This window comes from Cyphellophora europaea, assembly GCF_000365145.1.
Source record: "Cyphellophora europaea CBS 101466 unplaced genomic scaffold supercont1.15, whole genome shotgun sequence".
Classification (NCBI taxonomy): domain Eukaryota; kingdom Fungi; phylum Ascomycota; class Eurotiomycetes; order Chaetothyriales; family Cyphellophoraceae; genus Cyphellophora; species Cyphellophora europaea.
In genome coordinates, this window is record NW_008481803.1 from 399146 (window position 1) to 413686 (window position 14541).

The 14541-nt window shown below is 48.3% G+C and overlaps 6 protein-coding genes across 6 annotated transcripts in view; 5 read left to right on the top strand and 1 right to left on the bottom strand.

Moving 5' to 3' along the window:
* Positions 1-600, top strand: part of HMPREF1541_10941 (uncharacterized protein) — a gene marked incomplete at both ends in the record, with an annotated part of 1006 nt that extends 406 nt beyond the window's left edge. Inside the window, 2 exons of the mRNA XM_008715610.1 lie at positions 49-330; positions 392-600. Coding sequence (XP_008713832.1) covers positions 49-330; positions 392-600 — 491 coding nt within the window. The remainder of the gene's footprint in view (positions 1-48; positions 331-391) is intronic.
* A 1356-nt stretch (positions 601-1956) lies between these two features.
* On the top strand, positions 1957-2256 carry HMPREF1541_10942 (uncharacterized protein; the record flags this gene model as incomplete). Its single annotated transcript, XM_008715611.1, has 1 exon — positions 1957-2256. The coding sequence occupies one exon, from the start codon at positions 1957-1959 to the stop codon at positions 2254-2256; it is 300 nt and encodes a 99-aa protein (XP_008713833.1).
* Positions 2257-5433: 3177 nt separating this feature from the next.
* On the top strand, positions 5434-5688 carry HMPREF1541_10943 (uncharacterized protein; the record flags this gene model as incomplete). The annotated part of the gene is made up of 1 exon (XM_008715612.1): positions 5434-5688. The coding sequence occupies one exon, from the start codon at positions 5434-5436 to the stop codon at positions 5686-5688; it is 255 nt and encodes an 84-aa protein (XP_008713834.1).
* A 4929-nt stretch (positions 5689-10617) lies between these two features.
* Positions 10618-11391, bottom strand: HMPREF1541_10944 (uncharacterized protein; the record flags this gene model as incomplete). The annotated part of the gene is made up of 1 exon (XM_008715613.1): positions 10618-11391. The coding sequence occupies one exon, from the start codon at positions 11389-11391 to the stop codon at positions 10618-10620; it is 774 nt and encodes a 257-aa protein (XP_008713835.1).
* A 594-nt stretch (positions 11392-11985) lies between these two features.
* Positions 11986-12573, top strand: HMPREF1541_10945 (uncharacterized protein; the record flags this gene model as incomplete). The annotated part of the gene is made up of 1 exon (XM_008715614.1): positions 11986-12573. The coding sequence occupies one exon, from the start codon at positions 11986-11988 to the stop codon at positions 12571-12573; it is 588 nt and encodes a 195-aa protein (XP_008713836.1).
* Positions 12574-13462: 889 nt separating this feature from the next.
* On the top strand, positions 13463-13651 carry HMPREF1541_10946 (uncharacterized protein; the record flags this gene model as incomplete). The annotated part of the gene is made up of 1 exon (XM_008715615.1): positions 13463-13651. A coding segment is annotated over one exon (189 nt), but the record flags the coding sequence as incomplete, so codon positions are not given.
* Positions 13652-14541: the final 890 nt, after the last annotated feature.

The following is a 14541-nucleotide window of genomic DNA, read 5'->3' on the forward strand; positions in this document are numbered from 1 at the left end:
TTGCCGTTACCACTGCATCATCTCGCTGCGTCTGGGCATTCTCACGAGACGGCGCCATCCCAGGCTCTGGATTGTGGAAGCAGGTCAACGCAAAGCTCGATGTTCCTCTGAACGCCATGATGCTGAGCATGGCTACCCAAATCCTGCTCGGTCTGATCTACTTCGGGTCCTATGCTGCCTTCAGCGCCTTCAGCGGCTCTGCTGTTATCTTTTTGACCATTGCGTACGTTATGCCGATTGTAGCCTCATTGTTTGGCGGACGCAAGCACCTATCTGCAGGTTCATGGGACTTTGGTGTCATTGGTGTAATTTGCAACGTCGTCTCTATAGGTGCGTCAGCTTCCAGAATCTCTGGAGGTATGTGAACTCTACTAACAACAATCTTCCGCAGCGTGGACCATGTTTGTCCTTCCCCTTTTCAGCTTCCCTTTTTTCAACCCTACCACCCTAGAAACGATGAACTACGGATCTGTTGTCTTCATTGGAGGTACTGTGGTTTCAGCGCTGTGGTATTTTGTTTGGGGCCGCAAGAACTACAAGGGTCCTCCTACGCAAGATGGCGAGGTGCTACGACGGAGAAGCTCCATTATTGAGCAGTAGTTGGATTCAAGAATCGCTCAATATACTCCAAATTAATCTACATGCAACAAGCGGATCGCAGGAAGCGGGCCTTACTGTCTGTCCATCTCCCTCAGCTCAAAATAACATTCAAGCCGCTTCTTAGCCGCCTCTATGTTTACCATCATTTAATTAGTACTGATCGTTCCTTTGCATAAACAACGTAATTCTCCCACATAGCTGTCTCGATGGTGCCGGAATTTGCTGCCTGAATTCGAGAAGACAACACGGGTAGGCAACACTACAGGAGCTTCCACATGTCTCGTGTTACTCAGCAAAACAACGATGGCAGTCGCGGTTCACTCCCAAAGTTGCGAATAGGATCGTCATGACTCTCGCTTCCAACGAATAGTGAACCGTGAAAGCTTTTAGCGCAACTTCTAACTTGAGCACTCTTCTGCAAAGGACAAGATTCGCTGAAGGCGGATCGACCCTCGATCCTATTTCGTGTATCCGCACGATGAGGCCTTGTTCACGCCCTTCGCATTCTGCACTATTTCTAATCTCACTGACAGAATCTCGTCAAACACGTGTTTCAAAATGCTGCATTAATACTTGACGTAGGAAGGGTCGCGCTGGTCCAGGGCTCATTATTTCTGTCTGTAGCCCTGGACCAACATCCATTCCAAATCAAGTTCAGATCTACTTCATTGGACCAGGAGCCTTACCTAACACATCAAAGACAAGTCGTTCACAGGTCAAGGCCATGTAGTTCTTGAGGAGCAGATGATAGCGACACAGAGTAAGTAAGAATGCTCAATTACAATGGACACGCTTCGGAGGTGAAATAGACGGTGTACATGTTTGATTCCACGGAAATAGCTCACTGCTCCCACTAGCATTTCTGGTATAGGCGAGTTTGGGAAAAGGCGGCAGTACTCACGCAGGCAGCTGTCATTGAATTTCTGTCCCATATTCTGTCAACCACTTGAATAAGACGGAGGTGATCCTGGCGAGCCGCATGCGTGTGGCACGCTTTCCATGCTGGCGAGCTTCTAATTTTCGGCGGTATGGTAGCCATGGCTTCGTCATTTTCAACAATCCCATTCTTGCGCAACCACCGAGGCGTCGCGCTTAACCTCAGCGAAGTTTTGGACAGCTCGCATGACATGGAAGGGAGCTGCCATCAACACCTTGCGCTGTCTCATCGGCTGCACTCTCGGCGATTTCACAACAATGTGGTTCCTTCAGTCAAGCCATCCGCAGCTGGGAATGGACTGATCATGCTCCTCTTAAGTCGTGCTGACACAAGCCTGGCACAGCCTCAATGAGACTCGTGCTACGACTGACACAGAAGTTACCAAGCTTAAGCCTGCTCTCGAACGACTGTGGCGAGATATGGCGGATCGAAAACTATACGTTACCGGCGCCATAGGTTCTGTTCGACAATGGGAAGGGTTTGGACCACCCTACCTGCTTCCAGATCTTGAAGACGCTGGTTGTTATGCTGAGACTTGTGCTTCGTTTGCGCTGGTGAATTGGTGTAGCCGTCTTTTGCGGATAGATCTACAAGGTAAGTACGGTGATGTAATGGAAATTACTCTATACAATGCGTTCCTGGGCGCAGTGAGCGTGGAAGGAGATGCTTTCTACTATCAGAATGTACTGCGAACCCTCACTAATAAGCCGAAGAAGTGAAGCAAATGGTTTAACGTTGCTTACTGTCCACCGAATGTAGCAAAACTCCTTGGGAATCTCGGCTCACTGATCTATAGCTACAACTCCAACCAACGACTCTTGGCAGTATATTAATACATCACCAGCAATTTTGCCCTACCAGATACTAGCGGCACCATTTCTATGAAGTCATCAATACCATGGACAGGAGAAGTAACAATCAAGGTTGAGAAATCTTATCGTCTAGCTCTGCGGATTCCCAGCTGGGCTTCCGGCTGAACATATTCACTAATCAGAAAACAGAAGGACAGTTATCTATACCTAAATATACTAGCTAGGTCACTCATAGAGTTGCAACTACTAGTACAGCTATGAAAGATCTATACTAATCCAAGAAGCGGCAAAGATGAGGTCTATATTATATATAGACCACTTGTCTATTACATCGAGAGCGTGGATAATTTAGGGTTAGATATTAACAAGTTAAGGATTCTCAACAAACCGGTCAAGGATAAGGCTAATATTAACGTCAAGATGATGTCAGGCATACAGAGTATTACATTTCAAGGTGTATAGCTGGGTGACGACTCCTTTACTTCACTTTATGGATCAGAACCTTGGACCCTTGACAACAACCCTCACAAACTTATTGCAATCCCCTATTTTCTTTGCGTCAATTGAGGTGGTGATAGGGCCATGTGTGTGTAGACTCTACAGGAGAGCACCAACACCTTACTAGAAGCTACTAGAAAGAAGAATCCTAAGATAGGTCTGTAAGGCATTAGAATAGCTTATTGCCTAGTAATAATAAATAAGTTTGTGACTATAACCCTCTGAATTAACCAAAATGACGACTCAGCAAAACTTCACTAATACCATGTATTCAGTCTCTATATTAGAGGAGTCACTTTGTTGTGCGTAAAATTACGGGCAATATTGTCTTGTGGGAGCTCGCTTCATAGAAGAAGCTAACGAGCGCACTTGGGGATCGCTTGAGGGAAGCTTAGCGTGACAGTCACTTCTATCAGCTTTAGCGGCGGTATATTTCGCTGATTAGCTTGTCATATGCGGAGGGCGAGGGGTAAACAAAAACGGTCCGACCTTAGCGACATAGCTTCCATGGTTTCAGGGAAATAGCTGGAAAATTGCTGAATGCGGACTAAAGCGTTCAATTGTGTAGTTCTCTACAAAACAAGGAAGTTCAGTGGATAACCGTGAGTCAGGGCCAACGCAAAAGCGGAGGAGGTGGCCCTAGAAACGTATAGCTAGGCAGAAACTGCCATTAATGGGAAAGTTAAACCTATAGAACCACAAATGTTTCTTTACCTCCCCGCAAATTACAGTATTCCTATTAAAGACTGACTGCTTCAGAAGGAGACTAATAGACTTAAGTTACTAGGCTAAGTTAGAAAGCATAGGCGCGATGGCTAGCAATCTAAACTAGATATAGCCATTACATCTCCATTAGCATAATATAGGCTCTAAGATTAAACGGGCAATATATATATTGGGATTATTCCCGCTATAGCTGACGATCCGTTCCAAATTCTGGCCTCTATAGTAGCGGGAAGGAGGAAAATTAATTATACGTACTAAGCTGTGCTTGGGTCTCTACCTACTGTAACTGCTATAGTATTAGCAGGATATCGTTGAACACAAAGCAACGTAAATTGACCTCAAATAATCATTCTAGATATCGTGTTGATGCCCAGTCTGGGCTCTAGATAACCCTAACAGGGCAGTAAACAGAGTGAAGCCTTCTATGAGGGAAGTAGGAGCCAGAAATCCGCTGGGGGCATCGTACTGGTCCTAGTATAGTGGCCCTAGCTTACTTCCCTACAGGGCTCGCAAATCTCGGGCTCACTCCAGTAGCGGGCTGGTAGTCGTGGTCAAAAACCTACATATATGCACAATGTAATGACTCAATCCTCTATATTCTCTCTCTATATATCCTACCGCTATTATACATCTTCTACAATCAAAAAGTTTGAAGTTATGGCAACAACAGAGGTTACCCCAACAAGCCGGGAAGTTCTCGAGTTCGACCTAAATAATCCCGAAGTACAGGAGTTTATCTGTAGAGCCGAGAACAGCGATGTCACCGATCATAAGCTAACAATCTTGCAAGCGGTGAAGAAGTATAAGAAGGCTGTATTTTGGGCAATGTTTTTATCTATGAGTCTGATTATAGAGAGCTATAATATTGTTATTGTATATTGTTAAGAGCTGGTGGGACTAGGCAACTAACAATTAATCTAGATCACCTCTTTCTATAGTCAGACGCAATTCACAAATAAATTCAGGACATTTAATCCTATAACAGGCAAAAATCTCATCACTGTGGCATAGCAGTCTAGCTTGACCAACTCTACCTTGATAGGTTAACTAGTAGGCCTGATTATAAACAGCTTCTACTAAGACCGCTTTAGCTGTAGGAAAACAATAATGATGTTCATAGTATGGATAGCTATAGCTATCTTCGTCATTTTTTTTGCACCTAGCCTATCAGTCCTTACCTTTAGGGAAGCAATATGCAGTATTCCATGGGGGGTTTTTCAGGTGATTCCTATCCATTACTAAGCATAACATTTATTTATATATCAGACTCTATCAACTACCTATACTTCCGAAGTTATTCCGACAAAACTACGGCTATACGTTACAGCATATATCTATATATACTAGGGCGGCGGCATCTTACTCTCATCAGGTGTCATTCGCGCTGTCATCAGTGTAGAAGGCAACCTCAGTTAGAAATTACCTTTCGCGTTGCAATGGATTTAGCCACTTCCCCTCTTTGTTAGAGCATTCCTTACGCTAGAATCACCTTGGAACTCTATGCAGCGCAGAAACCTGGACGAAGCTAGACGTAGTCTAACTCGTCTGCGGGGGGAGTCAAGTAATAAGGCTGAGTAAGTGGAAAGTACGCTTACATATATTACCTATACAACACAAATGGAGAGAGCCGAAACCGTAAAGTCAACGTACCTTGAGTGCTTTCATGGCACGGATCTTTGCTAAACAGAGATTATAAGTCTATAGTCACTATGTTGAGTTATTACTAACAAGATAGAACTGCGTAGTTTGGGCAGCTCAAATTCTTTGCGGCAACGCTATCCTCAGTTACTCTGTTGTCTTTCTTCAATAGGCTAGATTCTCCAAGGTTCAGGCATTTAACCTCAATATATCACTTTCTACATGCTACATCATTGGCGGTCTTATTTGCTAGCTCCTTTTCCCTCACTTCGGGCGAGCAACACTCTACATAACCGGCATAACATTTATGTTTATCATTCTCATCACTATTGGCAGTCTTGCTTGGGCAGAGTCATAGAGTGCACAACTTGCTATCGGCGTACTCTTGGTCATATCTACACTTTGCAACATAATCACCATTGGACCAGTCTACTACTCAATCGTCATAAAGACACCGTCAGGTCGCCTCAGATATAAGACTATTATTATCAGCCGATTTGTCTACAACCTAACGGGTATATTTCACAACTCAATCACACCTATATACTCTCACCACTAGGTAAAGTTCTCCAAAGACGTGCAATCACAATCTAATAGGAATAGCTTGGAACTAGGGAGCTAGAGCAGCACTTTTCTACGCCGGAATAAATCTCTTGTGCAACATATGGTGCTGATTCCGCCTCCCTAAAACAAAGGATAGAACCTTTAGTGAGATCAACTTATTATTCAAAAACCGTATTCCTGCTAGACAATTTAAGTATACCAAGGTCGATTGTACGTCAAGTGTGTCACACCAGTGCAGAAACTCTCACTAATACCATTGTGAATAGAATTTACCAACATAGTCTCTTTTACACCTACTGAGAAAGGGGTTGCCGAGCACATACAACGTCTCGCCTAAGTGAATATAATTAGAGAATATGATAGTGAAGCCTGGAGGAATTGTACCATATCTGCTTTGCATATATCTTGTGAGGTGCAGACTGACAAGAGAAAAGGTTATTAGGGTGCACCACTACGAAGAGGTAGATAGGTAAATGGTTTGTGCTTTTTCTATTACAGCGCATGTTACAGACTAGGCTGCATGTCGGTCGCGCCAGGGAATGTCGTGGGACCAGGTCTAACCTCGGTCGTCTAGATAAGCATATTAAGCGACGGATTACGTGTTCAAAGCTTAGCATACTTTACTGTATTAGTGTACCCTGATCAAAGCACCAAAGCACTAAAGTGATAAATAGCTATATAGTATTATATAGAGGGACGCCCTACAGCGGGAGGCCGCCCGCCCTGGACTCCACGGCCGCCGTAGACTCTACGCATCCCCGATCCAGCGCCTGTACACTCAAAATCCACCGCATTAGGTACCCCTCAACTAGGTGTGCGATTGGTTGAAGGCATTGCCCATAGCTTCCGGCGGTGTGTTCAGGGTCAGATGAATCCGCCGCTCATATCTACGCTATCTACCTCATGCTGGCTGGCCAGGTGTGATGTGCTGATCTGTATTTTGCCACTGAATCTGCCGAAGATGGCGTGCAGACTACAGTAGATGTGCCACACATTAGAATCGTCCACGCAGGATTGACAAGACACCGCAAGCACGTCAGTCTGAGGAGGCATCGTTTGGGCTCGCTCGCTGTCGGCATTGCACAGTCCCTCGATATGGGCATGCATGTGGTGACGATGCGCCTCGCCGTGGTGATGGGTATCGAATGAGCCCAAGTGCATCAGCCTCAGGGTCAGCGCAGATTTGCTTCCGATACTTTCGCACAAGCAGACTTCTCAATTCTACTCGGGGAGCACAATGTCAACGGCTCACGGCACTTTATCCAATGGAATGAGGCGGAAAGATGCCTATGGACACAGAAGAGCTGCGCATAGCTCCCTTTCAGTGCTCACGACTAGCTGTCACTTTCTGCTATTGCACCTTTGGCTTCACCACGATCAGGCTTGCGTGTTATGAATTGACACCTAGTCCCATTCCCCCGGCTCCTATCACCGAGACTCATATGCCCTTGCGTGCACTTTCGAGATGTGCAGTACAATAAGCCAACTTCTCTGCTTGCGGAGGGTTCAGGGACAGGTGCTCTTTGACTACTGTCAGGACAAGCTGCAGGTGAACAGGCCTTTTCGGGCGCGCTCGTTGACCAATGTCGGGTGAAAGCTGAAATTCATGAATAACAGGCCAGTTCGGTTGTCGACAGTGTTCAATTGAAATCTACCATCTCACGCGCCAAGGCAATCTGTCAAGTGAATCAAGCCTATAACACAGATAGCACACGGACGCAGCGGCGATGAGAATGCTCGTGTTTGCTAGACTGCGATGAGAAGACACTGGTACGTCATATGCTGCCCCAGCCTTGTGAACGCCCACGTCTTGCTACTCACCCGTGATCAAAACGGGACCGCTCGAGTGCCCAAAGGGCGAACCATCTGCTTGGCGATTCAACAGCTCCATACGCCTGCCGGTAGAGCGCTGAGTCCATCGAACAGTCGCTCGCTGGTGGAAATGAAGGGTTCTGAGGATTGACCACCAGTCACGAATATATCCTTCAACCTTTCAGCCCAGACGCAGTGACTACACTTATCATTAAGCAGTCTGAGGTGGCCGCCATCAGCGGGGCGGAGTAATATCTACCGCTCACTACCTCGCTCATATAACTTCCCATATGATTTGGAACAGTTGCACGGACGCCAGACGATGGCTGACACAAGCGACCACGAGCTCGCTGTCGTGAATGTCGACGCTGATATCGATTATGCAAGTTTCATAGACTTTCAAAGTCTGCCACCATTTGATCATGGCAAGCATGCGTGGCTCACATTGGCCTCGTGGTTCTTTATGGAAGCCATTATCTCGGGGTATGCACAGTCCACGAATTGGGGTTTCTGTTTGAAGCGGCTTGCTGACCATATATCTAGCCTCATGAATTCGTACGGAGTGATGCAAGAACACTACCTTCAGGGCGAGCCCTTCAAAGTCATCCCCGGAACCTTGCCGCCGTATCTACCACTGCCATCGCAATCATGCTTATCGAATTACCATTTGTATCCTAAATCCTGCAACGGTACCCGAGTCTTAGACGATCAGGAGGCTGTTCTGGATTGGCCGTCATGTTATCCGGTCTTTTGATCGCATCATCAACCGATTCTTCGACGGTGGTTTTATGGACCCGGGGGGTAATGTACGGGTGTCTTGCTGGTCTGTTACCCAGCCATGCTACATTTCACCAAAGGCTACAACTAGCAGTGTAGCGCAAATCTTTCGAATACTCGCGGCTGGCAATGCTCTTGGTGGACAGACCTGCTACTCCAGCTTCGCTCGGTGGGTGTTTCAGCGTACAGGACATCAATCTAGTATTTCAAAGTCCCCAACAGAATCGCTTCGCCGATATGCTCGTCCTTGCTGTTGTAAATATGCAGCAACTTTGTTTTCAAATCAAGTACCGCTATCTAAGGGGGTAGTATCAGTATTCAGCTCTCAGGTAGAGTTTAAAAACTTACTGCCTCCCGTAAAGCCAAGGGGAAGTTATAGACCTCGAATTCCATCATTAGATTGTACGGCTGACCTGTCCAATCCCATGTATGAATATGTCTACTGACATGGCATATTCCAGTACATTGATTGTCGACTTGATTGTTCTGAGTAATGGGGTTCTCGGAAGTACAGCATTGACCAATTAGTCTGAAGGCGAACGTTTCTGCGGCTTCCTTGATCCGTTCATAGAGGAGCTCAGGATGGTTTGTGTGTGAGGCGACACCGCCTGAGCGGCGCTGCCCGCGAGATTGTATGTTCCTGACACGAACTGCGTCTATATAAATAACATGGTGTCCATAGACTGTGAGCATCTTGATGTTTGTCATAGACTGTAGAGTTTGCTTGAATCCAGGAGCATTCAGTACCCGGTACTGCAGCTTGACATTGATCAATTCTGCAGGTGAGGCAGAAATCCTAACGAGGTGACAGTTTTGGTCCATTGCATAGCTGATATCAAGACGTGCTTCCCAGTAAAGCACCTCTCTTGCCTCTTTGTAGATTTCACGGCAACACAAGAGAAGACTAGTACATGCGTCTTTGCGGATACGCGCACAGAAAGTGCCTCCGTGAGGGCCCTGGACAGCTGATCTATCCGTCCGTTCCGTGAGACCCGACGAGAGTTGAGAGTGGAGGTCCTTAATGTATTTGATTCGGGTGTCTTTGAATGCGTATCTATACACCATCAATCGACACTCCTCTGGCAGAGTTAAAAACGACATCGTTATCGTCAAGAATAGGAGGCACGACGAAATAGATAGCTGCCGGAGTGAGCTGAGGAGTGACCTATGCAAGGCCGACTATATTGCAGCGATCAAACCTCGTCTTGGCAGGGCTGCGCTTCAGCCTCGCCGAATTTCCGAACTTTCTGGGGAATGATGCTGAATCCTACGGCCTGATCTGAGCGATCGATATACTTGCTTTAAAGGCAATTTGGTTGCTCATTTCGCGCTGGCTGGATCTTCAATACACAGCCTGACGGTCATCGGCGCACATGAGAGGGCCAGCTGGCCAAAATTGGCTTTCAGAGGCACGCAGGGCGCGATTCTGGGCCTTTCACATGCGGCGCAGCTGAACGATGCTGTGGACAGGGGTCGATCATTCAATGAGGCTGAGCATGCTCTTTCATCTCGGACTCTGCCAGAATGCTTGCAGTTGTCAAATCTGCATGTCCTTGTGGTTTGCAGCGCGGTGCGATATTGTGCAAACATCAAACCTCCTTTCAGCTCTACGGGGCTGATATCCGAACAATCATTGCGACGTCGGCAACATCCCTTCATACATCGCCGCCTCGTGCACCGCGATGGCGAGCCGAATCGTTAAAATCCATCACATTGGTTGTGTTTATGGTATAAAGACGGAGCTCAACATGGCCCAGGCAATATCAGTGAGGTACACCCGATGATCGCAGGACACGATCGACAAGACCACAAGAGCTATGTCCTCGGGAGAATACACCAACATAACGTAGTGATTGGATGTATGCCGGCCGGCGTTGACATATCTGCACCTGCAGCAACAGTAGCGAAAGACATCGTGCGTACCTTTCCCGCCTTGCCGGTTGGCTTGACAGTGGGGTGGCGGCGTTCCCAACATCGCCCATGGAATTCAAAACCAGCCAGGCGACATCATGGTGGGCCAGCCGGACAAGATATGGGGTGCTGTGGGACAGAATGACCATGGCAAGGCGAAAAGTGGCAGAGTGTCTGTGATAGAGCGACAGCTCAATCATCCGCCGGAGTCTCTGCTGCGGACGCTCTTGCAATCGCGGTTGCAGGCGTGGGCATATCATGGGCTCAATCGCCACAGGCGAATGTACAGCACTTGGAGAATGGTGAATATCGACGGTATCACCAAGCATTCGAGACAAGTAACTACGTGGAGCAGAAGTCTCCATCGATCAGGTCAAGGCGGCCCCAATAATGATTGAGCAGGCGACCGTCTTCGATGACTTCAGTGCTCACATCTGGTCCCTGCTCTGTGGCATCTTTGGCTTTCTTGAGCATTTTGGCTGCCGCTTGAGTAACGACACTCTCGTTCATGAGCTCCAAGATGTCGATGGACATGCCGACCAACTGTTGCAGAGACTGAATTTCACCTTGAGGAGCTTCACGTGTGATGTAGACAAGGATGATGGAAGCGGCGTAGACGGTGTACGTAGTATTATAGAACCAGGTGCGGAAGAAGTCGTTGTGCTGAAGCGCCTCATAGATAATCTCAATGGTTTGTCTATCTGACTCGAGGCATTTCTGTACGCCTTGGTACGACTCCGGGAATGCTATTCGCTCCTCTTTCGTAGATCTTAGAAGTAGTGCGCCGAACATGAGAGTCCGTAGATTGTGATACCTTATCGTTAGCACCAATCGTTGCCTCTTCACCCAGCGTGGCGCTCTCGCATCCCGCAGAGAAATGATTCCATTCGATTGGAGCCGAGGCCGGATATTCGCAGGCAAGTCCGCGATCCAACGATCCAACCCCTGTTCGATCTGCGAGGCCCTTCCAAACGTGGCATGGAGGTCGACATCCGTGAGATAGACACCCACACAGACTTGCTTGGTGATTTGGGAGAAGTCAACCATGATCTTGATAATGGCGCATGGTGGAGGTTCAAGAAGCGCCGCGTCACCAGAGTCCACGTCTCTGATCATGGGGTAGCGCTGATTATGATACGTGTCTGCACCAAGGTAAAGCCATAAATATTACGTGCCAAGAGTACCGAGATCTGCTGTTGTATGCCTACCTTTCGGATTTGAAGAGCTAGAGTAACTTCGCGAGGAGTCGAGTGCTTGCTTTGATTAGAGGGAGTATGAGACAGGTCTCGCTTTCATTGTTCGCCCTTCGACTTGTTCAATTGGTGGTCTGGTTGTCAATTTGATGCGGCGGCCAATTGGATAAGGCCCAGTGACCGAGCGAGCTCCTTGACGTGCATGACACCGTGACCTGTCACATTTCGCAAAGGCCACGGGCCTCGCTACGAACCTAGACTTGTCACCAACTTTCTGTCATCCCGGGCTGGACCTATTATTATAAAGCGCAGGTGTTGGGTTGAGTTTTCTTGCCTTTCCACACACCACTTGTATTAGGAGCTTTGCACCATCAGTATGACGCAAACACCACCCGTTCTTCAGCCAAGTTATGAAGGCTTTGTCGCAAACACATCTGACGCGGCTCTCTTATTTGAAGCCTGTATCCAAGGCCGCCTTCCCAGACTTCTTTCTCGATTGCCCAGATCCAGGCGAGGGATGGACGTCAGAAGTGGCCACGTATTCGTGTTTGAAGAGCATGAGTCCGGTATCAAGCAATGGACAGACGGCATCCACTGGAGCCCAAGTCGAGTCTTGGATTCATTCATAGTCTACCGGGAACTTGATGACGAGGAGAAGGGGACAGGAAAGCGTGGACGGCTCATCCCATCAGAGGACCGAACACGCGACCACCAGGAGCCTGCCGAAAGCAATTTGTACGGCTCTTTGGTCGACTCCTACCCTTTCAAACGCGACGGACTCATGAAGAGGACGATCAGCATGAAGACAGGAGAACAATGTTGGCGCCTGGTCTCATACTACCGACCGGAGGATGTGAGGCTGGGAAATGTCCGGTCACCTTCCCAAGATCCGGGTCTTCACTTCATTCCACCAATTCTCTGTGTCCGTCAGGCCCTCCAATGTCAAGGCGAACGGAACTCTGCGATGACCAGCCATTCCACTCACCCGGTGTGGTATGGGGCTGAAGCTGTTGTCGTGTTCCCTCACAGCAATACCAATGTCACGATTGACAAGGACGGCTTTTCGCGGAATCTGAACAAGCAGATACCGTGGTACACCAGTTAAGATAGAATTAGGTGGAAGTCAGGCGGAACAAGGCCGGACATAACGGCTCATCACGGCACTTGATACAATGAAAGCAGCGTAGCGGTCTTTTCTAGATGAAAATGAGCATCACTCATGAACATAAACTTACTGTCTGGGTAGTGAGCCAAGTGATCAGTAACAGTGTCCGCTCATCAGCAGTCGATAGCATTCTGATGTCTCCGGCACGTGCCAGGTCGTCTCCAAACGCGGCACCGGTTTCGGCGCAGAGCTGGATGTGGACAAGGTAAGGCATCGTCTTGGGATGTGCAGCTTGCCTCAGGCTGATGTTTCTCGACACGAAGTTCATCGCTCCTTTCAGTGGGATATTGATCGCCCAACGTCCCGTGCGTCGAATGTTCTGCCCTTTCGACAAGAGTCTCAATGCCTGAGGGCCCTTCTGGAATTTCAACGCCATGTGGACTTACAGGCCGAAAGCTCTTGAAGGCAAGCGAAGAACGCACATCAACGTCCATTTCGTGAGGTTGTTTCCGGAAGACTGAGGTTTGACATATGCGCACGGAGCTGCCAGTAAAGTGCGTGCTATCTGTGAACCACGAAAATCTGGCGGTAACAAGAAGCATGTTCCCATATTTCGTGATTTTCACATTCTCGTCATGAAGGTTTCTTCTCGCTTCTGTTCACGAGTGTCTGCAACAGCGCGTCAATTGTAGTTGAGGGTACTCATACAGAAGAATGGACTGGATGAGAGTAACACTGCCGCGATGCGCAGTTGTGAAACAGGCGACGACTTTTAATCGCTGACCGTGAAACACTCTTGGCGCCTAGCCGTGGATTTCTACGGCTGGGGGCACGGGCCACAACAATCAACTCGTCGCTGCGGTCCGTGCGTCAGACACCCACTCGGCCTTTCTCCGCTAACGGCGGGCCGGTCCCAGAGCGAGCAGAAACTCCACCCAATCCAAGTGCAGTCATCCCTTTCGAGCGGGATGTTGACTTTGTGGAGCGCGGGACGATCCTTGATCAGCTGCGCAACGAATATGCAGCACCGGGCTCATGCACAGCGCTTGTGGGTCTAGGAGGTGTCGGGTCAGCACGAAGCACGAAATCATCGTCCCGAAGATCAGCAACAGCAAAACATTGAGGCGAATGTGCGAGGTTGCATTACGGGGCCATAATTGCTCGCGACCGAAAGCGGTCGTGTGGCATTGGGAACTCTTGGGGCTGAGGCAGGAGACTTAGTTTGTATCTTTATCGGAGCAGCAACAACCTTCGTTCCAGTGCAGAGAGACGATGGCACGTGCCAGCTGATCGGACAGTGCATCGTCAATCTTATCATGGAGGGCAAGGCGATGCAGGATGTATCTCCCGGATCATTTGAAGATTTCATGTTTCGCTGATCTGCCAGCGACTTTCAATGAAACAGGACAAGCCGCCCTATAACTTCACCCCGGTTCAGCTTCAATAGTGCCTAATTGGCCTCATCCCACGGCACCTCGGCTATCGGTATTGGGGCTAGATTCCCATCAACTCCTAACTCGGTCACATCAATCAGATGCCATTGCCACAGAGCGCGTTGAGCTCCCACGATGGCGAGATTCGCAACCATCATCGAGCATATGCACTTCAAGTCTCTTCGACGATGTCCAGACCGAAGCAAGCTCCAGACATTCTCCATCAGCTACATCGACTCCAGCCACCACCGCTGAGTCTGCGTGTTTCGAAGCTGTCATTCTCCGCGACCAGAAGCCGATCCGGACGTTAGTCTATTCTCGGACTGTCCATTCGGCAACAGTGAAGCCACGGGCCCCTGGTGGAAAAACAAATGGGTCCCAAAATAAAACTGTGGTAAACGGTGCGACGATCATGGGTTGCTCCAGTCTTACGCGTCCCCGATTATGGAAGCTGCTGCTATAGTTGGTAGATAGTGGTCTGTGGACTCTTCAGAAAGTAAGTCATGCTGCCTGACATTGCGAACGCGTTATAGCC